The sequence below is a fragment of the Canis aureus genome, chromosome 23, assembly GCF_053574225.1.
Source record: "Canis aureus isolate CA01 chromosome 23, VMU_Caureus_v.1.0, whole genome shotgun sequence".
Classification (NCBI taxonomy): domain Eukaryota; kingdom Metazoa; phylum Chordata; class Mammalia; order Carnivora; family Canidae; genus Canis; species Canis aureus.
This window is the reverse complement of record NC_135633.1, coordinates 29,282,203-29,305,967: the sequence shown is the minus strand read 5'-3', so window position 1 is coordinate 29,305,967 and position 23,765 is coordinate 29,282,203. Positions and strand designations below refer to the sequence as shown.

At 37.9% G+C, this 23,765-nt stretch overlaps 1 protein-coding gene across 3 annotated transcripts; it reads left to right on the top strand.

The window, feature by feature from the left end:
* The first annotated feature begins 51 nt into the window (after positions 1 to 51).
* On the top strand, positions 52 to 23,119 carry THAP12 (THAP domain containing 12). 3 transcript variants are annotated; one of them, XM_077867112.1, is made up of 5 exons: positions 52 to 271; positions 10,856 to 10,976; positions 14,370 to 14,477; positions 18,640 to 18,676; positions 20,190 to 23,119. In XM_077867112.1, exons 1-5 carry the CDS (start codon positions 183 to 185, stop codon positions 22,121 to 22,123), a joined length of 2,289 nt encoding a protein of 762 aa, XP_077723238.1. In that variant the 5' UTR covers positions 52 to 182; the 3' UTR covers positions 22,124 to 23,119. The 3 variants fall into 3 exon arrangements, with proteins under 3 accessions (XP_077723238.1, XP_077723239.1, XP_077723240.1); XM_077867114.1 differs by lacking the exon at positions 52 to 271 and adding an exon at positions 2,177 to 2,194; XM_077867113.1 differs by lacking the exon at positions 14,370 to 14,477.
* The last annotated feature ends 646 nt before the right edge of the window (positions 23,120 to 23,765 follow it).

Below are 23,765 nucleotides of genomic sequence, written 5' to 3'. Positions count from 1 at the left end.
GCCTCGGACCGCGGCGCCCCTCCTGCCCCTCGCGGCTTCTCGCCCGCCGCCCCTCCCCCCGGCGCGCCGGCCTGGCCGAGCCGGCCGGCCGGCCTGGCTCCCCTCCCCGGCCCCGACGGGCGGGCGGGCTGCCCTGAGGAGGCGGGGAGGGGAGGGCTGGGCCGGCCGGCGGGTGGGCGACGATGCCGAACTTCTGCGCTGCCCCCAACTGCACGAGGAAGAGCACGCAGTCGGACCTGGCCTTCTTCAGGTTCCCGCGGGACCCGGCCAGGTACGCGGCGGGCGCGGAGCCGGCAGCCCCGGGCCCACCCCCGAGGCGCGCGCTGCCAGCCGCCGGCTGCGGGGCTGCGGGGCTGCGGGGCTGCGGGGGGAGTGGGCCGCGGTCGTCGACCCCGGCTTCGGCCCGAGGGGGGCCACAGGCCTTGCGCCGCGGGCCGGTGGGCGCCCGGGGCCCTCGGAGCACGTGCGCCGGCGGGGGCTCGGCGCGGCGGGCACCACCCGAACCAAGGGGCAGCTGGGGCGGCGCGCGGGCGAGGTGAGCCGGTTCGCCCCGGGTCGGGTGCTGGTGACCTCGGGCGGGCCGCTCCGCTCTCTAGGCTTCAGTTTCCTCAGCTGTCAAAAGAGGGACTTGGATTCTGTGATCGGGGCCACCGGGGCCCTTCCCTCTCCTTGCTGCCACCTCTGCAACAGGGTTGCTTTTTTAGTCTGGTCACCTTTGATCTCGTCAAGTCACAGTTAACTTCCTACAGCGGACTTGATGTTCCTGGTTCAAATTATGGCTCTGACCGTTATTCATTGTCTCACTTGGTTAACGGGGGGGGGGGGGGTGGATAACGGAGGGTAGGGTGGGAGGCGTGGGGTGGGAATTGATACTGAGCCCTCTTCTTTGAGAGGGAACCCACACGCCCTGACTTATTTTTAAAGAGTGACAGAGTAGGGACTGCGGGAAGTCTGAAGAATTTTCCTCGGTCTCTTGTTGATTCGTTCGTTTCAAACCAGTACTGACTGTGTGCACACACTAGTGTTAGGAGTCAGAAATTCAGACGTGAATTGAGACAGAGTTGCTGCCTGCAGAGAGCTCACAGTCTGTTGAGACAGATGTAGAAGGCGATTGTAATATAGCATCCTATATTCCACAAATTTTTTTTAGTTTCACAAATATTTATTGGAGGCCTACTATACGCTAGGCATTGCTCTAAGCACTAGTGCACAGATGAACAAATTAAAGTACCTGCTCCTGAAGTTTATATCCTAGTGGAGGAAGACAGACAAATATGTATATACAGTATGTCATGTGGTAAATACTGTGGAAAAAAGGCAAATGTTGCAGGCTGGAGGAATAAGGAGTAGCAGGGGAGGCACAATTGCTATTTTAAATAGGGTGATCAGAGAAGGCCCCACTAAGGTGAATTTGAGCAAAAACCAGAAGTCGTTGAGCGGGCCAACCATGGAGATATCTAGGGGAAACGTGTTCCAGTCTGTGGAAACAGTAAATGGGAAGTCAAGGCATGCATGTTAACAGGTACAGCCAGAAGTCCATGGACGGTGGAGCTGGTTTAAGGAAGGAAGGGAGAAGGGAAAAAATGAGACCAGAAAAGCGTGTGTTTATTCGTATGGTAGGGGCAAATTGTGTAGGACATTGTAGGCCGTGCAAAGCACTGTGGCCTTTATTCTCAGTGAGACACAAAGTCATACAAGGGTTTAGAGCAGACTGACTATATTTATTTTTTAAAAGATTTTATTCATTTATTCATGAGAGACACAGAGAGAGAGAGAGAGAGAGGCAGAGACACAGGCAGAGGGAGAAGCAGGCTCCATGCAGGGAGCCCGACGTGGGACTCAATCCCAGGTCTCCAGGATTCTGCCCTGGGCTGAAGGCAGCACTAAACTGCTGAGCCACCCTGGCTCAATAAAATCTTTTTTTTTTTTTTTTTTTTTTAAGGCAATTGCAGTAATCCAGGTTAGTAGAGGAGGAGGTGGTAAGCTTCTGTTTGAGATACTTTTTTAAAAAAAAGATTTTATTTATTTATTCATGACAGAGAGAGAGGCAGAGACACAAGCAGAGGGAGAAACAGGCTCCATACAAGGATCCTGATGTGGGACTCGATCCTGGGACTCCAGGATCACACCCTGAGCCAAAGGCAGACGCTCAACCGCTGAGCCACCCAGGCGCCCCTTGAGATATGTTTTGAAGGTGAAGCCAACAGGATTTGTTAGTGGTTTAGATGTAAGTTGTAAGAAAAAGGGAAGTCCAGAATGACTCAAGATTTTTTAGCTTGAGCCTTTGTTACTGAGCTTTGGAAGACTGGGAGGAGCAGATTTGGTGGAGACATGTTAAAAATTTGGTTTGGGACGTGAAGTTTGAGGGGCTTGAACTAAAACCATAAAAAGATGGGAATTTAGAGACATTCAGACTAGATTGTAAATATGGATGTTCTCAGATTATAGAGGACATCTAAAGTCATGCTCTGGGGTAAATAAAACAGTGTATGTCTGGTGATTGAGCCCTGAGGCATTCCTGGTGTTTAAAGTTCAGGGAGGTGAGGAAGAGCTAGCTCAGAAGAGTGAGGAATAGCTGTGGGAGCAGAGAAGGTGAGCACCTGAATCTGACTGGGCCTTAACCCTTTAAGCATAATCTTCTTTTTACCCAAATTTTAGCCCAAGGGCAGTCTTGAGAGTATATTTCACTTGCATAATGAGGACAACATTAGTTGATTCTGGACCACAGGTCATTTGTGTTGATAAACTATAGCGAATACTCTTTTCATTACACTTTTTAGAGGGGGAGTATGGCCAATAGGGGTGTACAGTCTCAAATTTGGAAGGAGTTTTTAGATCTAGTGCAGTCTGTCCCCTTTGAGAATCTAACATAAGGACGTTACTTGAGAAAAGACAGAGACACAATTTTGCATTCCACTATCAAGGTATTTACAGACCCTTTAGGGGCCCTCTGCATTCCTGATAGGGCCTTTGCTGAAACACCTCTAATGACTATTCTGTTTTGTGAAGGGACACTTCAAGATTTGGACAGCTTTGGCTGTTGTTTCTTCCTTGTATTAAGTGGAAATATGCCTCCCTATAAATTATGCTTTGGAGGTCCTAGTTTTGTTCCTACAGTCACACTGAGCAAATCTGTTCTATTTTCTGTCAGAGTCCTTTGAATACTTTAAGACCAAATTATGAACTTCTATTTTTAACTCTTTTAAACATCTTTATTGAGGTGTAATTCACATATCATACAATTCACCCATTTAGAATGTATATTTAGTGCACTTTAATATACATTATACAGTATTATTGTATATTCAGTATATATTGCATTAAACATTTTGGTAAAACATATAACATAAAATTTGCCATTATACCATTTTTAAATATGTAATTCATTGGCATTAATTACATTCACAATGTTGTACAGCCATCACCACTATCCATTTCTAAAGCTTTTTCATTACCCCAAGCAAAAACTGTAACCATTAAGCAGTAACTCCTTCCCTCCCCCCGACCCTGTCCCACCTACTTTCAGTCTCCATGAATTTGTGTATTCTGTGTACTTCATGTAAATGGAATCATACAATTGTCCTTTATGTCTGGTTTGTTTTAGTTAATATAATATTTTCAGGATCCTAACTTTTTATCCAAACCAAATCTTCTCCAACTAAGGATTTCAAATTCTTTTGTATTTTATAGTTTCTTCTTTACTGTGCCCAGAGTTAAGTATAAGAAAGTAGTTGTTTTCAGAAGTGTGTATTAAATTAATAACAGCATTTTTAGGGTTATTAATTATATTTTTTTTCTGTAAATGAGTTGTAGGGAAGGTTGATAAAAGATGACATTGCCAATCTGTTCTTGAAAAGTTAACTACTGTTAAAACTAAAAATAAAGATAAATATATTTAATGCTATTAAATAGTACACTTTTTGTTATATTTATAAATGCATGGACACTTTTATGAACAGCTATTTGAAGTAATTTAAAATAAAGGGCACAGTGTGGAATTTCAAAATATGCTATCTATTATTGGTTTAGAAAAAGTGGCATTAATGTGCTATTTACCTTTTTAAATTAATGTTTATGGTTTTCTTTTAATTGAGGTACACTTGACACATAATGTTGAATATTAGTTTCAGGCATGCAATGTAGTGATTCAGTAAGTCTTTACATTATGCTATGCTCACCAAAAGTGTAGCTACCATCTGTCACCATACAGTGCTTTTGCAGTACCAATTGACCAAATTCCCTATGCTATGCCTTTTATCTATTATTTTTTTAAAAGATTTTATTTATTTATTCATGAGAGACACGGAGAGAGAGAGAGGCACAGGCAGAGGGAGAAGCAGGCTCTTTGCAGAGAGAGAGAGAGAGACACAGGAAGAGGGAGAAGCAGGTTCCTTGCAGGGAGCCTGGCATGGGACTCGATCCTGGGTCTCCAGGATCACGCCCTGGGCTGAAGGTGGCGCTAAACCACTAAGCCACTCGGGCTGCCCAAAGATTTTATTTATTTATTCATGAGAGACACGAAGAGAGAGAGAGGCAGAGACACAGGCAGAGAGAGAAGCAGGCTCCATGCAGGGAGCCCAATGCAGGACTCGATCCCAGGACTCCAGGATCATGCCCTGGACCAAAGGCAGGTGCAAAACTGCTGAGCCACTCAGGCATTTCCCCCCTTTAAAAACAAAACAAAACAAAAAAACCTATAAAATAATCGAATCAGTTCACCTAATATTAAAGTGAAAAGAGGGATCCCTGGGTGGTGCAGCGGTTTGGCGCCTGCCTTTGGCCCAAGGCGCGGTCCTGGAGACCCGGGATCGAATCCCACGTCGGGCTCCCAGTGCATGGAGCCTGCTTCTCCCTCTGCCTGTGTCTCTGCCTCTCTCTCTCTCTGTGTGACTATCATAAATAAATAAAAAAATTAAAAAAAAAAGTGAAAAGAAAAAAACCTGCCTAAATCTGGATGGCCCCAGGATGGTCTGACTAATCTCAAGGCCTGGGGGTAGCTCATGGTGGAGCTCATCCCCAGATGAAGTGAGGTACAAGTAGAGCTAAAGAATTGCTCCTATTAGGGTAAGTTGGACAATTGAAGCCCTCTTCTTCCTTCTCAGGTTATTAGTTCTAACTCATTCCTGAGGTAGTAAGGTGTTCTAAGATTCTTTTGGCAGTTTAATCAAAGTTAATTGAGAATTAATGTACTCTGCCTTGTAAAATGTAAAAGTGGGTTTGGGGGCACTTGTGACCCTTCTAAGGAGTCTACGAGGTAAAAACTATTTCATGATAACTCTGACATTATTTGCTTTTTTGTATTCATTCTTTCAGGAGTGTGCACTGGAGTTTCTGAGAGCTCCATAACATGGTAACATCATTGCTCTGATTAAGTTGTCTGGTGTATTTTCTAAAATTCTCTAAGTTTGATTATATACATGCCAGTGTTTGGTAGACATTTTCTCAGAAATGAATGAAAGCCTGCTACTTCAAGGGAAAATTGACATTCAAGCAAAAATTAGAATTTTGAAAAACTCATATGCACCACTTTGAGCTTGACAACTCTCTTAAGACTTTCCTGATGGGATTGATGGTGATATTGATAAATGTGACTTCTTAAATTGCATAATGGTGATTTGCATAACTGACTGAACTAATATTTTCCAAATTGACCAATTCATAATTTTACAAACACATGCACAAATAAAAGCTCTATTCTGAGTGTAAGATACACCAATGAATTTCAGTGTAATAGAGTGAAAAAGCTTATTGGTCTGGTTTCAAATTCCACGTCACAATTCATCTTTAAGTAACCAACACTTGTGGAGTTTTGGTGTAGTATTAAAGAAGAATATCCATAGTAATTTGGGTAAGAGAGAAATATTGTAATTACTTTTTAAATTGCATAGCAGCTTAAGGCCAGATTTTCTTCATATACTCTAACCAAAGCCACATATGGCAACAGATTAAATACAAAAGCAGGTATGAGAATCTAGCAATCTTCTCTTTAAGTTAGACATTAAAAAGATTTGCAGAGGTAGAAAACAGTTCCATTCTTTTCACTAAATGTTTCTTATTTTGGAAAATGCATAAATTTTCACTAAAATATTATCTATGTTAACATATAATGGGATTGTGATTTTTAATGAATTAATAAACATTTTTTAAATGTACTTGGTTTTAATTGCTATAAGGATAAATACTGCTAAACAAAAGCTCTTTGGGTCCTCAATAAGAGTGTAAAGAGAGTGTGAAGTTTGAGAATCACCTCTATAAAATATGATCTTAAAGTGCTTTCATATCTCATTTAATCCTGTAGCCAATGCTGTGAGTTGCAATAATATTTCTTAGAGAATACTTCATATTCTATATGCCAGGCACTGTTCTGCATATCTTATTTACATTATTTCATTTAATCTTCACAATAGGTTTTGTGATAGTCTGTGCTTTCAGATGACAATTAACTAATGTGGTCAAAGTCCCACAGAAATACCTAAACCCCAAGAACAGGGTAAAATATGTAGTATTACCCAAACTTTTTGACCATGAAACTTTATTTCATTTTAATGGAACAGTTGACCACTGTTCCTTGAAATATGTTTTTGGAAATGCTGCAAGTAGGAAACCATCAAAGGGAAAAATAAAAAACAATGGAGTACTGAAAGGGTGATTAAGATGAGGATAGAAAGTGACCATTGGATTTGGTCAGATGGAAGTCATTCATAATCTTGAGCAGTTTCAGTGGAAAAGAGATAAAGCAGAAGCCTCCTTGGAATTGATGAAAGAATGTGAGATAAGAAAATGGAGACAGTTGGATAGAACTGGACAGTGGATAGAACTGGAGGGTATTATGCCGAGTGAAATAAGTCAATCGGAGAAGGACCAACATTGTATGAAAAATAGTGAAAGGGATTAAAGGGGAAAGGAGAGTGGGAAATATCAGAGAGGATGACAGAACATGAGAGACTCCTAACTCTGGGAAACGAATAAGGGGCAGTGGAAGGGGAGGTGGATGAGGGGATGGGGTGACTGGGTGATGGGCACTGAGGGGGGCACTTGATGGGATGAGCACTGGGTGTTATATGTTGGCGAATCGAACTCCAATTAAAAAAATACACACAAAAAAGAAAATGGAGATAATGTGAAAAATAACTAGTCTTGCTATGCAGAGAATCCAGATTAACAGAATTTTTTAGATAGGAGATATTAGGCGTGTTTATACTGATGGTAATAATATAGTAGGATAAATAAAGGATGTTGAGAGACCATATACAGAGAGGAAGGGAAATCCTTCCTGTGTGTGCATGTATACATACTCATATACATATGTATACACATCTGAATCAGGAAGTTTCCTTCAAGAAATAACATTTAAATTAAGATCTGAAGGTTGATCTTTGCATAGGCTTTCCTTAGCAAAGGAAGCAAGAAAAAAAGAGGATACTAGGCTGAATAAACAGCATAGAAGATAAAAGTGATTGCAGTGACTTCATGAAACTGAAGTATGGCATGTAAAGGGGCAAAGGGACTAGAAGGGTGGTTTGATATGAAGATCGAAGGGTAGACAAGGTCCAAATTGTTCAGGATCTTATGACAGGTGAGGAATTATTTCTTCATTCTAAGAGTTGTGAGAAGCTACCAAAGGACCGTAAGTGGGCAAAACATTCTGAAATTAGCTTTTTAAAACATTTACTCCTCAGCATGGAAAAGGGGCTAGTAGGGAAGGGCCAAGACCAGTTTGGAAGTTAGAAGGATTCAGAGTCATTTCATTCTGCTAAGAGGAAAGGGTACAGAGTCTGGGGTATAGGGCACAGAACAATGACAGGGAGAGCTAGGAAAGGGGAGACAGTGGTCAGTTTGAGAGATAATTATGTATGTACTTAAAAGCATTCTCTTCATATAAAAGGCATCATAGATGTACTCCTGGCTCATTTTACTCAGCATTATGTTTGTGAGAGCTAGCTAGTTCATTCATTCCCATTCCCAAGAGTGCCACTTTCTCATCAACATTTGGTATTCTCTCTTTTACATTGTAATCATTCTTGAAGGTATGTAGTAATATTTTGTTATGGTTTTAATTAGTACTTCCCTGATGACTAATGAGATTGAGCCCTTTTTTTTCATGAACTTTTTTTCATGTGTATTGTCCATCTGGATAACCTTTTTATTGTAAGTTGCTTGATCACATCTGAGGCCCATTTTTATACTGGATTGTCTGATTTATTGGCTAATGAGACATAGCCAATACGTATCCAAAACATGTATTTAGGATATGAGTCTATTGTTGGATATATGTATTGCAGATACATTCTTCCATTTTGCTATTTCACTATTGAAAGTTCAAAGTTTTCACTATTGAAAGTTGTAGGTTGCTATTTCACTCTTCAATGGCTACTTTTAATGGAGAAAAGTTACAAACTTCAAAGTAGTGAAATTAATTCATCTTTTGCTTTAGAGTTTGCGCTTTCTGTTGCCTTCTTTAAAATGTCTTTGTCTATGCCAACATAATGGAGTTAGTCTCCTGTGTTATTTTTAGAAGCTTATTATTTTACTTTCCATAGATCTATAGTGCACTTGGTATTTATTTTTGTGCATATGTTGTGAAAGTAGGAGTCAAGATTAATTTTTTTTCATATGGCCGTCAAATTGACTTAGCACTATTTGTTGAAAAAAACTTTTGTCCTCACTGCTGCACAGTGCTACCTTTGTCTTAAGTATCCTCAGCTCTCCATTTTGTTTCATTATTTTATCCTGTGCCAATACCACACTGTCTTACTAAACTTTATATTATAAGTCTTAATATTTGATAGTGTAAGTCTTTCAACTTTTTTTGCCCCAAGATTATATAGACTATTCTTGGCCTTTTGAATTTCTGTATAAAAAGTTTTAGAATTATCTTGTCATTTCTCTCTCTCTCTCTCTCTCTCTCTCTCTCACACACACACACACACACACACACACACACACACACAAACTTTTTGGGATTTTGATTGAATGAGTAAATCAATTTGAGGAGAATTGATATATTTAGAATTTAGTATACCAGTTCATGAACTTGTATATCTCTCCATTTATTTAAGTTATTTAAAATGTTTTTCAGTTAGAGGGTTTTGCACATCTTTCACTAGATTTACTTCTAGGTATTTGATATGAAGACATAGATGTGTAGTTATTTGGGCTTTATTTGAGAGTGAGTGAGCAAGTGCAAGAGTGAGCTTGAGAGCATGAGCAGGGGGAGGAGCAGAAGGAGAAGCAGGCTCCCCACCTACCCTGGAGCCCGATGGAGAGCTGGAACCCAGGACCCTGGGATCATGACCTTAGCTGAGGGCAGATGCTTAACAGATTGAGCCATCCAGGTGCCCCTGCCCAATCTATTCTTGATTGAATCTGAATGCTTGTGGTATCAGAAAGCTGTATCCACTTAGTTTAGACATAACACATAACACAGACAGTAGTATTCTGTATGGAAGGTGTTCAGAGATCTAAGAATTAAAAGCCAAACTTAGCTGTAGCAGTATGGCCAGTTATTTTATAGTGAGACAGACAGTTTCTGTACCAAATATTTGGATGTTGAAACATGAAATGCTTATGAAATCATATTGCACAACTCTATGAAAACATTAAAATATGGACATTTGATATCATTACTGTGCAGTAATACTTCTTGGTTGAATGAAATGCTGTACAATTTAGGTGTGGTTTTAATTTCAGTTAGATAATCATTTCACCATGGTTTTACGTATTGAGAGTGGAGAGAATTAAGTATCAGAGTGTATGTGTGTGGAAGAGTAAACTGTGATATTGAGACATAATATACTATGATGTGATTATAACGTGGATGTCTTCAAATTTGTGACTTGTGACAATTTTTATTCCTAGAACTTTGAGGAATGAAGGAAAGATCTAGTTGTAAACTTTAGCAAATTAACATTTCTGTGCCTTCATTTCTTTATCTGCATAAGGGGAATAATGTACCCCTGTTGGAAAGGACTTAGAATGGTGTCTGGTTCATACTAAGTGTTTAGTACACATTATCCTCGTTGTCATTATTGTTTTTCTGCAGATATGTAAACACCAAGAGGGCATGGACTTTGTTTTATTCACTATCTTCAACACCTTCTGTTACTAAGTTGTATAGGTACAATTCCTGCAGCCATGGAGCTTGCAATCTAGTCTGTACATATTGTAGATAATAAATCATGTTCATAATAAGGCAGATGAACACAAGCATCATGCTCCTATAGGAAACTAATGAGGGATCCCTGGGTGGCTCAGTGGTTTAGTGCCTGCCTTTGGCCCAGGGTGTGATCCTGAGGTCCCTGGATCAAGTCCCACATCGGGCTCCAAAACATGGAGCCTGTTTCTCCCTTTGCCTGTGTCTCTGCCTCTTTCTCTCTGTCTCTCTCATGAATAAATAAAATCTTTTTTGTTTTTTAAAGGAAACTCTAATGATTTATAGAACATCTGTTTACTGATTTTTTTTGCAATGACTTGTTTTATATCCTTGTTTAAGTTGAAATCCTGAAGGGAATGTTAGGCTGTGGGTCTCATGGTTCTGCAACTTTTTGCTTGAACTACTGATAATTGAGTCCTTTTTTGGTGCTAAGATGTCCTGGGAATTGAAAGACTCGGGTTTAAATTCTAGTTTTACTGCTGATTTTGTGCATGACTCTGAGCAAGTTACTTCTTAATCTTGTCTATAATTGAATGTACTGAATGATTTTCTAGCTCTCATTTTGTTATCAATCAGCTTCTCCAAATTATATTCTGCAAGGAGAGGGGAGCAGGAATCCATTGCCTGGAATATATATTTGTCTTATAGCTGAATATAAATGTTAAGCTCATATTTCATAATTGCATTTTGATTTATTTATAGATGCCAGAAATGGGTGGAGAATTGTAGGAGAGCAGATTTAGAAGATAAAACACCTGATCAACTAAATAAACATTATCGATTATGTGCCAAACACTTTGAGACCTCTATGATCTGTAGAACTGTAAGTAATAGAAGAGCTTCGATTCTTTGTTTTCTATCTCAGTATCTGTTTGGAAATTGTAAAACTTTATTAATGTTTGAATGTATCCTTGCACCCCACCACTTTTTTTTTTTCCACCACTTTTTTTTTTAAATGAATACAAATTTGGAACTGAATAGTATCTATTTTGTTCTTCAAAACCTGGGATTTTTTTTTTAACCCCCGTTTCTGATGCCCTATTCCTACTCACCAGGGGTTGCCATTTTTACATTTCTTATTCAGCCTTCAGAGAATTTTGGATGATTATTAAAGTGTTTAAGGTAGAGTTTGTTTTTACTTGGAGCAGCTTCTCCAGAGCTTTTTTTATAAGTGAAATCTTCATTGAGAAATGGAGCTTTTTGTTTTCATGTTTTCATGTGTACTGTTAGAATCAACCCTTAATTTTTATGTGCAAGTTACAACAAGAAGCAAATCATATAATTAATATGAAAAAAATTTTCCATCAATAATTTGCAATTTCATTTCAAAACCTGGATCTCTAGCCTTACTGCTGTCAACTATGTGAGTTTGGCCAAGTCACTTTCCCTTTCTGGGCCCCAGATACTAATAAGGATATTAAACGAGGTAATTCCTGAGATCTAACATTTTTAACCCTCTGTGATTCTGTTATTGCTGTGACTTATAGGAGACACAAATAAGGCAGATTTGATTGAAATAAAGCAGATCTGAAACACTTTAGAAACTAGTTAGGAAGACAGTTTTGTTAAATAATATATTCTTGTTTAGGTATAACTGATGTATCATCTCAGATATTGAGATAGACATAAACTTGATTTGAAGATACACTATATATTGTTATGCAGCAATGTATTTTGATATTTTTTTCAGATACATTTTGCAGAGGCATCAGAAAACTAAAGAATGATTGGGTTATTTTATTTCTCAAAATTAATTGAAGCAGATACTTGTGAAGTCATTGGGAGGTGAGCCAATTCCGGTTCAACAGTTTAATCACAAATATTTGAGGGATATTTTTGCCTTGCTGTGTAAGAGGGTAATAATGATCAACCAAAATAAGGGATTTCTTGTATTTAAAAGGCAAACTACTTTTATGTTCTTGACATTAAGTAAAAATATCCCAAATTATTATTTTAAAATACAAGCCATATACATTTTTATTTTAGTAATAGATATAGTCTCTTAAATAGATAATTCCAGTAAGATTAATGTGAGAAATATAAAATTATAGTTTACTCATATTCATGTTTAGTCAGAGCATAGGACAGAAAGAAGAACTGTTTTTTAAATCTCCACGTTTCTTCAGTCTTGAATAAATTAACACAAATACGAGAAAATGTTCTTTCTACACGTGTAGAACTTCTTCATGTAGTAGTAAATTTTTTTTTTACTGCTATTGCTGGCTTATATGATATCTATATCCAAATGTTTGAGAGTTTTGGCTTCATTAGTTTGCTGTTGAAGGTCTCATCAGTAGACATTCATAGTTAGTTCAACCAAAGCCTAATAGAATCTTTGATGGTAGAGTAACATCACTGCTTTATGCTCAAACTTCAGTTCAGCAGTTAAAGATTAAATCTTGATACTGAGTTAAAACGATCATGCACATAAACTGAATATAGTTCTTTTTGGCATATAAACTTATAAGTAAATATTTATGAAAAGCAACATGTTTTAATTCATGTTCTATCTTTTGGTTTGTGATAGCTTTGCTTTTTATATAGCAAATTAATTTGATTTGAATTTAAGAAATTCATTGGGAACATTTTATCCCTCCTCTCCTTGTTGAATAAATTGGTAAGATATCAAGAGTTGACTGTGTATGTTGTGACATTTGCTAAATGGGGAAGATGAGATGTTTGGGGTATAGTATAGTTTTTGCTCCCTTCAGTGGTTGTATGCCTAATCAATCTCCGATTCAAACTTCATAGTAGACTCAGGATGCTTGGACTTCCAGACTCAGCACTGGAAGCTGAGTGTCATTAAGAAATAGATTTTTTTTAAAAAAGTTGTTTTCTTCTTTGTGTTTTCTGTGAGGTGTGGGGTTGAACTAGAAAATATTGAATCTGAATAGAAGTACTTCCCAAATGTGTTTAGCAACTCTTTAGATAAGACCCGCGATAGTGTGTTCCCTTTAGTTATATATGTTTCTTCATATCATCCTAACCTTCCTTTCCTGGGTGAAAAAACATAGGAGTTGTTATTTTTGTTTGGCATATGAACATGCTTTAATAGTCAGCTTTGAAACAATCACTGCTCCTGAGAAAGCTTTTTAAAAAGAATGTTTTGTCTTTGTCAATGCAGACATGTGAAGAAATTAAGGGCACTGTTTCTTTGCACTCGCTGGGGGGAATGTATGCAGTTACTCATCTGTTGCTCTTCCTGTTAATAAACCTCTTGTCCCTATCTGACCTCTGGGTTGGCTGTTGAAGACTGTCAACATCTAAGTATGCATCCAGCTTCTGGCCAGGTTGGATTAGGTTAACAGGAATTAGAATAGAGAATGGTCATCCTTCAGTGATAAAAACATTAGAATTAGAAATACCTATTCGATGTTTGCAAAAGTCCGATTATGCATATCATGATATAAATGGATTCAAGTGGCACGAGAATCAATTTTTATCTTGGGAGTTTTACAGTATGTGTTAAAAATATAAGTAACTCATCAAAATCATTTTATAGTTTAATGCTAACTTAAAAATGAGTAGATTATGTAAAAGTGCGGGTGATGGTACGCAAGCATTATCATTAGCATGTGAATAATTTCATTTTGGGAAATACTGGTCTGGTTCAATACTTGAATTTCATTCAGAAGAGGAAACTGAGGTCCAAAAAGGGAAAAAAGTATTCAGCCAGGATCTCCTAGTGAGTAACTGGTAGAGTTTGGACTAGTTCCTAGGTCTCCTGTGTCCCACTCAGTCCAATATTATTTCACTGTACCTTGATGCTTCTTAGTAACAATAGTGAAAGTAGAGTGAACAGCAGGTAAAGAAGAAAAGAATTATTAAGAACACATAAAGATAGATTGATAAACTTTTGTGTCTGCTGTAGATTTGGTGGCTCATGGAAGGGCAGAACAGATGGAGTTGCTGGGAGGATGAATTAGAAGTATATATGCAAAATGCAAATACATTTAATTTTCTGTGCCTACCATCAATTCCATTCCTTAATTTAAAATAGTAAGATTACCAGAAGGGCAAAAATGCAAAAAAAAAAAAAAAAAAAAAAAAGAGTTAGAAATAATAAGCTTATCTAGACTGACATCATCATTCTATAAGTCTCTACACTTTAGAGCTAGAGTTGAAGGAGTACAGGGAAGTCATTAACATAGCATTTTCTTTACGTGTAATATATTTTTGCAGACTGTCTCTGAATTAACACATTTTTCTTTTTCAGAGTCCTTATAGGACAGTTCTTCGTGATAATGCAATACCAACAATATTTGATCTTACCAGTCATTTGAACAATCCACATAGTAGACACAGAAAACGAATAAAAGAATTGGTATGTCAATGTGCTTTTGGCTTTCCCAATTCCTGTAATACTATGAAATCAAATATAGAGGCACTAATGTTAAATTGAACCCAAGTTACTCTCTATTTCAAAGGTAACACGGGAGGTGAATGCTGTGGTTATTGAAGTAGCATGGATGTAAGATGATTAGTTTAGTATTTAAATTGGAAAATCTTTCTCAAATTTAGCCTGTTGATACTCATTGACTTGGGCCAAAGTGTGCTGTCAGCATGAAACCACTAGTACATTCCTTTCCTGGGGAGGAAAAAAAAAAATAACAAAAAACACTACCTTTTCTTTTGTAGTAAGGAAAGTGGAGCTGAGGGATATTTCCAGAATTCAGCACAAAGGGATAAAGAAAGGGAAAGTATAAAAGTTAAGACGTGGATACTTTTATCTAAAGGGAACAGTTCTATCACTATTAAGTACTGGCAGGGTTAGAAAAAGCTTTTAAATCTCTGTATATGACATCATTTATGCATGTTTTTATATTCCTTTGATACTCTTTAGTTGTAATGATTGAAACCTACCTGTATTTTGTTGATGTTAGGTGAACAACATTAAATTACTGAGACTCCTTAGTCTGTGACATTCTGTCATCGTTGCCACCATCAAGACCCTTATTTTTCTTCCCCTTCCCACTATTCCCATTCCCATTTCCTCTCCTCCTTTTGGTATCCATGCTAATGTATTTAATATTTGTCATTTCAGTCTATCTACTGTGTGCTTTCTTAAGACAACATTTATCTAATTTTCTCATCTTTTCTGTTACTATATTTACCTTTCATATTTAGATCTTTGATCCATTTATAGTTTGTATGTCTTTATTACCATAGCTTTATAATAAGTAAGATTACTTTCAAATATAGTGATTTAATAACTGTTCTTTTTCAAAGTTGTCTTAGCTATTTGTGGACCTTATTCTTCCAGAGGAATTTGAGAATTCTTTTGTCAAGTTATAGAAATTGTATGGGGATTTTCATCATGAATGCTTTGAATTACCATTTTTGCAATATTAATTAGTTCTATCCATAAACAAGAAAACAGCTATCAGGTAATAACAGTCATTGACAAAACTGAATATTCATTCTTTGAAAACATGATTAAAATACTTTTAGAGGCACCTGGGTGTTTCAGTGGGTTAAGTGTCTGCCTACAGTAGGTCATGACTGGAGGGTCCTGGGAATCACTGCTCAGTGGGGAGTCTGTTCCTCCCTCTCCCTTTGTCCCTCTCCCTGCTCGTGCTGACTCTGTCTCAGATAAATAAAATCTTTAAAATAAAATAAAAATACTTTTAGGAGTGTACAAAATCAAAAATCTAAAAAAACTTCAGGATTTTTGCTGCAGTTCTTTAAAAGATAACAATAGGGATGCCTGGGTGGTTCAGTGGTTGAGTGTCTGCCTTCAGCTCAGGGTGTGATCTTGGGGCCCCGGGATGAGTTCCACAGTGGGCTCCCTGCATGGAGCCTATCTATCCCTCTGCCTCTCTCTCTGTATCTCTCATGAATGAACAGATAAATAAATGAGGACAATATGTATATCTTCCTTAAATTACTTCCTAAATTCACTATGGTTATTGTTGGTATAGATTATGTATTCTGGTTGAGATTGTTTCTGGCAATTTTGAAGTCCCCTTTTCATTCATCCTAATAGTTCACCAAGTTTTCTATGTAGTTGATTGTATCATCCTCCACATTTGCCTCTTCTTCCAGTTCTCATAATTTAAAATTTTCCTGTTGCCTGTGTTACTGTTTAGTCAATCCCCTAATGTGTTGAACAGTCCCAGGAATGTCACAGCTGGTTCATTTGCCTTGTTGCATTAAGTGTGACATTTGTTGATATTGTTAGATAGTTTTATCAAGTTAAAGAGATTTCTTTCATTCTCTTTTAGTCCTAATGTTCAGAATTTTTATCACGACTCATTGAACTTAGAAGCTTTCACTGCATCTGTTGAGTAGAGAAGTTGACTTCTTTTTTAAGGCAGTGAATAACATTGATGGATTTTCTGCTGTTGAATCATCCTTGTGTTCCTGTGATGAACCCTAATTGATTGCAGTATCTCTCTTTGATTTAGTTGGTTAATATTTAAGATTTTGCATTTATAATTTTAAGTGTTGTCCTGTAATTTTCTTTTTGTGTATCCTCTTATCCAGTTATGATACCAAGATTCTATTATAAAATTAGTTGGATAACTTTCCTTTTTGTCCTCTCAATTTTTCTAAAAATACTTGTATAAGGTATATACTATCTGCTCTTGAAAGTTAAACCATAAAACCATCAGAAGGCTTGGGGTAGATGAGGGAATGTTTTGATTGCCATTTTGATTTATTTATTGTTTTTCTCTTCTTAAGTTTTATTTTCAAGAGTTTATGAACTGCATGTAGGATTTTGGAATGCTTGGTTTTTTTTTTCTGAAACTAAGGTTTTAATAGTGTTTGCAAAGAAATAGTAGTTACTTTTATCAGTGATTGCTGCACTTGTGGGCTATTGGTTTCTTTTTGATGTAGGAGATTTACTTTTTGCTCTTTTTCTGGCTTCTTGAATGTTCAGCTCATATTTATGTGTATTCAAGGCTCAGTGTGTTTTAGCTGTATCCCACAATCATAGAGAGCTTTCATTGATTAGCCAGGAGTGTTTTATAATTCCCCTAGTTCTTTAACATAGGATTATTTTTGTTTTTAGTTTCCAGGTATTAGTTTATTTTTAAAAACCATATTGTAGGGACGCCTGGGTGGCTTAGCAGTTAAGTGGCTGCTTTTGGCTTGGTGTGAGCCTGGAGTCCTGGGATCAAGTCCCACATCGGGCTCCCTGCATGGAGCCTGCTTCTCCCTCTGCCTGTGTCTCTACCTCTCTCTCTCTCTCTGGGTCTCTCATGAATAAATAAATATAATCTTAAAAAATATATATTGTTTTTATTTGGAGTCTTGTTATTAAGTGATACATAGAGGATATATATAGTCTATGTGATACTTATGCTTTTCTACTTTTTGCATCTGTTACCGCTATTGAAGTCTGATGCCAGCCCAATTCTTGTTCTTTTTTGAGATGATCTGCTTTTTCCCTCAAAGTCTTTATTTTTTTCTCTATATTTGACATTTGTGTTAAGTATGTCTAAATGGTTTAATTATCTGGACTCACATCTCTCATATCTTTAAGTTCTGAGAAATCCACAGTTTTTATTTCTTCATACATTTCTTTCCCTCTGTTTGTTTTTCTGGTATTTCTCATAGATGAGTGCTGACACTCCACAACAGTCTTCCACATCAGCATTCTTAATAATATGTAGTAGGGGTGAGGCGCTGGGCCACTTACCACTCTGTCGCTCTCGTTTCCCTGTATTCTGCCCCAACTCACATGCCTTACTACAGACATACTGTTGCAGGTCCACTATCCTTGCTATTGCAGCTCACACGATTAGGAGGGAATGTTCCAGATTGGCTAGCCTACTGACGTTTCTTGTCAGCAGTATCTTGTTCCCATATTGCCTACCAGGTACCCTGCTAACTCCAGCTGTCACTGGTTTTGCTGCTTCTCTGCCCTAGAATAGTAATGGGGTGGGTTGTGATTTAAGCATTGTGAGGGGTCAGAGGGAGATAAAAGGACACAACTGGAAAGTTCTTCCTCAGTCCTGTAGGACTGTAGGACCCCTGTAGGTATGTACTTGGCCCTCTGCTGCTGTGTGCATCCATTTCTTTTCCATACTGGCTCTGTGTTACTCTCTGCTTCCTAGGGATTTCTCATAGCTCTTGTGTTAGGTTCTGGGATCCAACAACTCTCCCCTACATGGCGTGCCCCAGTATTGGATTGAGAGGGACATGATTTGTGACCCTTGGAATGCCCATCTTATACTTTCATGCCTTTTATTAGCCAGCAAACACTTATAACCCAAAATGATGATGATTTAGGTATAAAGTAAGTTAAACAATGTATTCCTTCCCCTCTAGTATTTTATCATGAGCTTGGAGTTATTAGGTAAATTGTAGTTCTGGCTTTTCTGTCATCTCTGTTTAAAGAATGTTTTCTTTAGAAGGAATTTATGCTCTTAAAGGGATTAAATTTGAATCAAGATATGCTTTTTACTTATGAATCTATAGTGATGAATTAGAGTTGCTTTCTTAAAGGTGTTTTTTGTTTTTTTTTTCTTATCATTTAGAGTGAAGATGAAATCCGGACACTGAAACAGAAAAAAAGTAAGTGATAGTGTTAATGACTCAACTTCTGAATGCCTTTTAAAAAGGCCTTGACCTGGTAAGAACAAATAAATAAGTTTTATATCCAAAACCTACCGTGAGAATGATGTAAGAGTGTAGTAGGCATTGTCTCATGGTCTAGAATTGTCTGAGACTGAAGTGTTAGTTTAGTTTCTTGATTGAGTGCTATTGTGCCATACACTTTGCTTCTCCCCACTAGGGCTGTGTTCTCAGTGTGGTAGGTTCTCAGTGTGGCACACAGAGTGTCCTAATGTAGAGAAGGGGAGTCCACAGTAACGACAAGAGCAGAATTTTTGTCCACCCAATGTGCGGTGCATATTAAGTTCTAGATACCTTTTTAAGGAATACATGTTATGGGAACACTTAGCCCCATAGAGGGTAGGAGCCAGAAGTCTTTCTGTAGGTACTGATGTCTGACCTCTGTCACCTGAGAATGAGGACTAGAAGTCATTTTTGTTCTTGTCAGTGGTTACTGTTATTTCTCCTTCTTTGTCTCCTACTACTACTGTGTTGCTATTATTATTACTATCATTAACATAACTGTGTTGTACTGTCTTTATTCTAAGTGCTTTACTTAATTGACTTCTCACAGTATGCCTAGAGTAATTACTATTATTTTCCCCCTCTGTTATATGAGGAGACCTGGAGTTGGGCAAAGGAGGAAGAGTATTTTGTGCAGAAGTAGAGTGGTTTGAAGCAGAGTGCCTGATTTGGGCAGTTATACTCACTTTGTTATTGGAACTTCTAATATCCCACGATGTTTAGAAAATGAACCTAAAAGGGACCACAGGCAGGGTCCAGGATTGTGTGTATGACAGTGGGCAGGGCAATGCCTCGGTTTTCCTATCCAAATACAAAGAGATTAGGCTGATAATTCTAGTAGTCAATGTTGCCCTAAAAATTGCCCAAATATACTTTATGTTTTTTTGGCTTGTGTAACTCTTCTCTCCCATATAAAACTGTAGCTTAATTTCACAGAAACTGCATCAGCATGGGCCTTAGAGTCAGACAGGCTTGGATTTGAATTTTACCTTCATCCTTCTAACTACACCTGTGACCTTGGGCAATTATTTACTTTCCTCAATTTGTCAAATGGGGTTGATAGCACCTGCCTGTAGAGGGAGTAATGTGATCCATATAAATTGCCAACACTGTGCCTCAATAAATATTAGTTCTCTTTTCTTTTTTCTAAGAGCTCAGACTGTTACTGCTTTGTATATGTTTTATGTGATGTGCCTTGTTAAGCTTATCATTTCTTTATTAACAGCATTTACGTGTAGGACTAAAATATATTTGTATACAGTCTTTGTCTCCTCCACTAGAATGTGTCTTATTTTAACCTCTATATCCAAGTCTGTGATCCAGTATGTGTCTTGTGAATGTTGAATGGATGAGTTTGTGAATTTTAAATATTTAACCAATCAAAAATATAATTTTTTGTTTGTATGTTTCTTCATGAGCCTGTTTATAAAATCAGTTCTCTGTTTTCTAGTTGATGAAACTTCTGAACAGGAACCCAAACATAAAGAAATAAACAACAGCAATGCTCAGAACCCCAGTGCAGAAGAAGGGGGTGAAGAACAGGATGAAGACATTTTACCTTTGACTCTCGAAGAGAAAGAAAACAAAGAATACCTAAAATCTTTATTTGAAATTTTGATTCTTATGGGAAAACAAAACATACCTCTGGATGGGCATGAAACTGATGAAATCCCAGAGGGTCTCTTTACTCCTGATAACTTTCAAGCACTGCTGGAGTGCCGGATAAATTCTGGTGAAGAGGTTCTAAGAAAGCGTTTTGAGACAACAGCAGTTAACACATTGTTCTGCTCAAAAACACAACAGAAACAGATGCTAGAAATCTGTGAGAGCTGCATCCGGGAAGAAACCCTCAGGGAAGTGAGAGATTCTCACTTCTTTTCCATCATCACTGATGATGTAGTGGACATAGCAGGGGAAGAACACTTGCCTGTGTTGGTGAGGTTTGTTGATGAATCTCATAACCTGAGAGAGGAATTTTTGGGCTTCCTGCCTTACGAAGCCGATGCGGAAATTTTGGCTGTGAAATTTCACACTACAATAACTGAGAAGTGGGGGTTAAATATGGAATATTGTCGTGGTCAGGCTTACATTGTATCTAGTGGATTTTCTTCCAAAATGAAAATTGTTGCTTCTAGACTTTTAGAGAAATATCCCCAAGCTGTCTACACACTTTGTTCTTCCTGTGCCTTAAACATGTGGTTGGCAAAATCAGTGCCTGTTGTGGGAGTATCTGTTGCATTAGGAACAATTGAGGAAGTTTGTTCGTTCTTCCATCGATCTCCACAACTGCTTTTGGAGCTTGACAATGTAATTTCTGTCCTTTTTCAGAATAATGAGGAAAAGGGTAAAGAACTGAAAGAAATCTGCCATTCTCAGTGGACAGGCAGGCATGATGCTTTTGAAATTTTAGTGGATCTCCTACAAGCACTTGTTCTATGTTTAGATGGTATAAATAGTGATACAAATATTAGATGGAATAACTATATAGCTGGTCGAGCTTTTGTACTCTGTAGTGCAGTAACAGATTTTGATTTCATTGTTACCATTGTTGTCCTTAAGAATGTTCTATCTTTTACAAGAGCCTTTGGGAAAAATCTCCAGGGGCAAACCTCTGATGTCTTCTTTGCAGCCAGTAGCTTGACTGCAGTGCTGCATTCTCTAAATGAAGTGATGGAAAATATTGAAGTTTATCATGAATTTTGGTTCGAAGAAGCCACAAATTTGGCAACTAAACTAGATATTCAGATGAAACTCCCTGGCAAATTCCGCAGAGCGCAGCAAGGTAACCTGGAATCTCAGCTCACCTCTGAAAGTTACTATAAAGAAACTCTAAGTGTTCCAACAGTGGAACACATTATTCAGGAACTGAAAGATATATTCTCAGAACAGCACCTCAAAGCTCTTAAATGCTTATCTCTTGTACCCTCTGTCATGGGACAGCTCAAATTTAATACATCGGAGGAGCACCATGCTGACATGTACAGAAGTGACCTGCCCAATCCTGACACACTCTCAGCTGAGCTGCATTGCTGGAGAATCAAGTGGAAACACAGAGGGAAAGATATAGAGCTTCCATCCACCATTTATGAAGCCCTACATCTACCAGACATCAAGTTTTTTCCTAATGTTTATGCATTGCTCAAAGTCCTATGTATTCTTCCTGTGATGAAGGTTGAGAATGAACGCTATGAAAATGGGCGAAAGCGTCTCAAAGCATACCTGAGGAACACTTTGACAGACCAAAGGTCAAGTAACTTGGCTTTGCTTAACATAAATTTTGATATAAAACATGATCTGGATTTAATGGTAGACACATATATCAAACTCTATACAACTAAGTCAGAGCTTCCTACAGATAACTCAGAAACCATTGAAAATACCTAAGAGACTTTAAAAGTAGGCTTTCTCTTATGTTTGATATTTGGAAAACTCTGTAAGAAATTTGAAACATCTTACAGAAAGAAAAACTGTCAGGTGTATGTCGGCCACTTAATCACTGAATATCTTGACTTATTGACCTCTCATTAAGTACATTAGCCATTGATAATCTGCCTATTTAAAATGGCCCCTGATTGAACTCCTGTGCTTTGGAGACATAACTGTTCTTCCAGAAGATAGCATTGAAAGTGCCACATTACACTTCTACGGGATCTCTGCTAATAGCACTTGGGAATTGTTTTAGTTAAGTCATTTTAGACATAACATTTATTATCACTGGATCCAATTGTCGGGTATTTGAACTATCAGTTCTTAGGAGAAAATAGATTTTGAAGAGGTGTTGGAAGAAGGAGTACATTTTGTAAAATGTTACAATGAAGCTCATGAGTGACCTTTGAATAGTAGGGGTTTTAGTATGTTAAAAATCTATAATGGAGTTAAGGGAGTTACCAGACAGAGAGAAAAGTGAGCTTGCCAAGCAAAGATTTCTGTGTAGATTTTGTCTTTATCAAATGAACTTGAAGGAACAAGTTATACTTAAAGTTTGAATGAGAGAACCTGCCATTGTTCCACATTGGGTTGTTGCTGTTTACATTCCTTTGTTGAGCCTACATCCTCATGAGCTGTTTAGCAAGTATATGTTGAACATCTATGTCTTCGTAAGCTTTTTAGCAGGTGTATGTTGAACACCTCTGTTCATGGTCAAGACAGGATCAGAGGCCATGGATACTGACAACTGATTTGTCTGTTTTCCTCTGTCTTTTTCCATGACTATATCTACTGCCTCGTCTTGATTTATAAACAAAACCTGGAAAACCTACAAAAATAAGTTTTTCATGGTTATCTAGGAATAATACAGAAAATATTGCTGTTATTTTTGGTGAAGAAAATCAATTTTGTATAGTTTATTTCAACCTAAATAAAATGTGAATTTTGTTTAAAGTTCAGGTACATTATTTTTGGTGAGAGACAAAATGGACTCATGGTAAATTCTTTTTTCAAAAATATCACCTTCACAATTGAAGATAGGTTTTTTTTGGGGGGGGGGGCATTTGGTGGAGTGGGTGGTCATATGGTTTACTACTTGGAGTATATAAAAGACAGTTAAGAAATTACTAAATCATAAGGTTTCTCTAACTGATATTTTTAAATGTGTGCTATATGACCCCATTACAGGTTTTCAGGATTTGTATAATTGTTGATGACTAAAATGTAGATGAATTAATGTAGTTGCAGAGATGTCGTTGAATTATTTTATGTGGGATATGTTAGTGTTAACTTGAGTTTCTGAAGACAGAATAGGGTGCATTTGCAAAGTGCAGGCCTTAATGATAGCCGGCAGTGCGTTTCCCTATCATGGACAAGGCTGGCAGATATGTCAAATCAGGACACATTACCCATGTACATTATAAAAAAGATAACAGAGTTTATCTTATAGCCAGAGCTCTAAGAAGTGCCTCTGTCTTTGGCAGAAAGAACTGATCAGGTTCATGGTGGCAGGATGACAATGAAGGAGACAGAGCTGGCCTTCTAATACCTGCTTCTAGTTCTTAGGACACTTGGGGAGCCTAGGTGGGGGGCTAAGTGG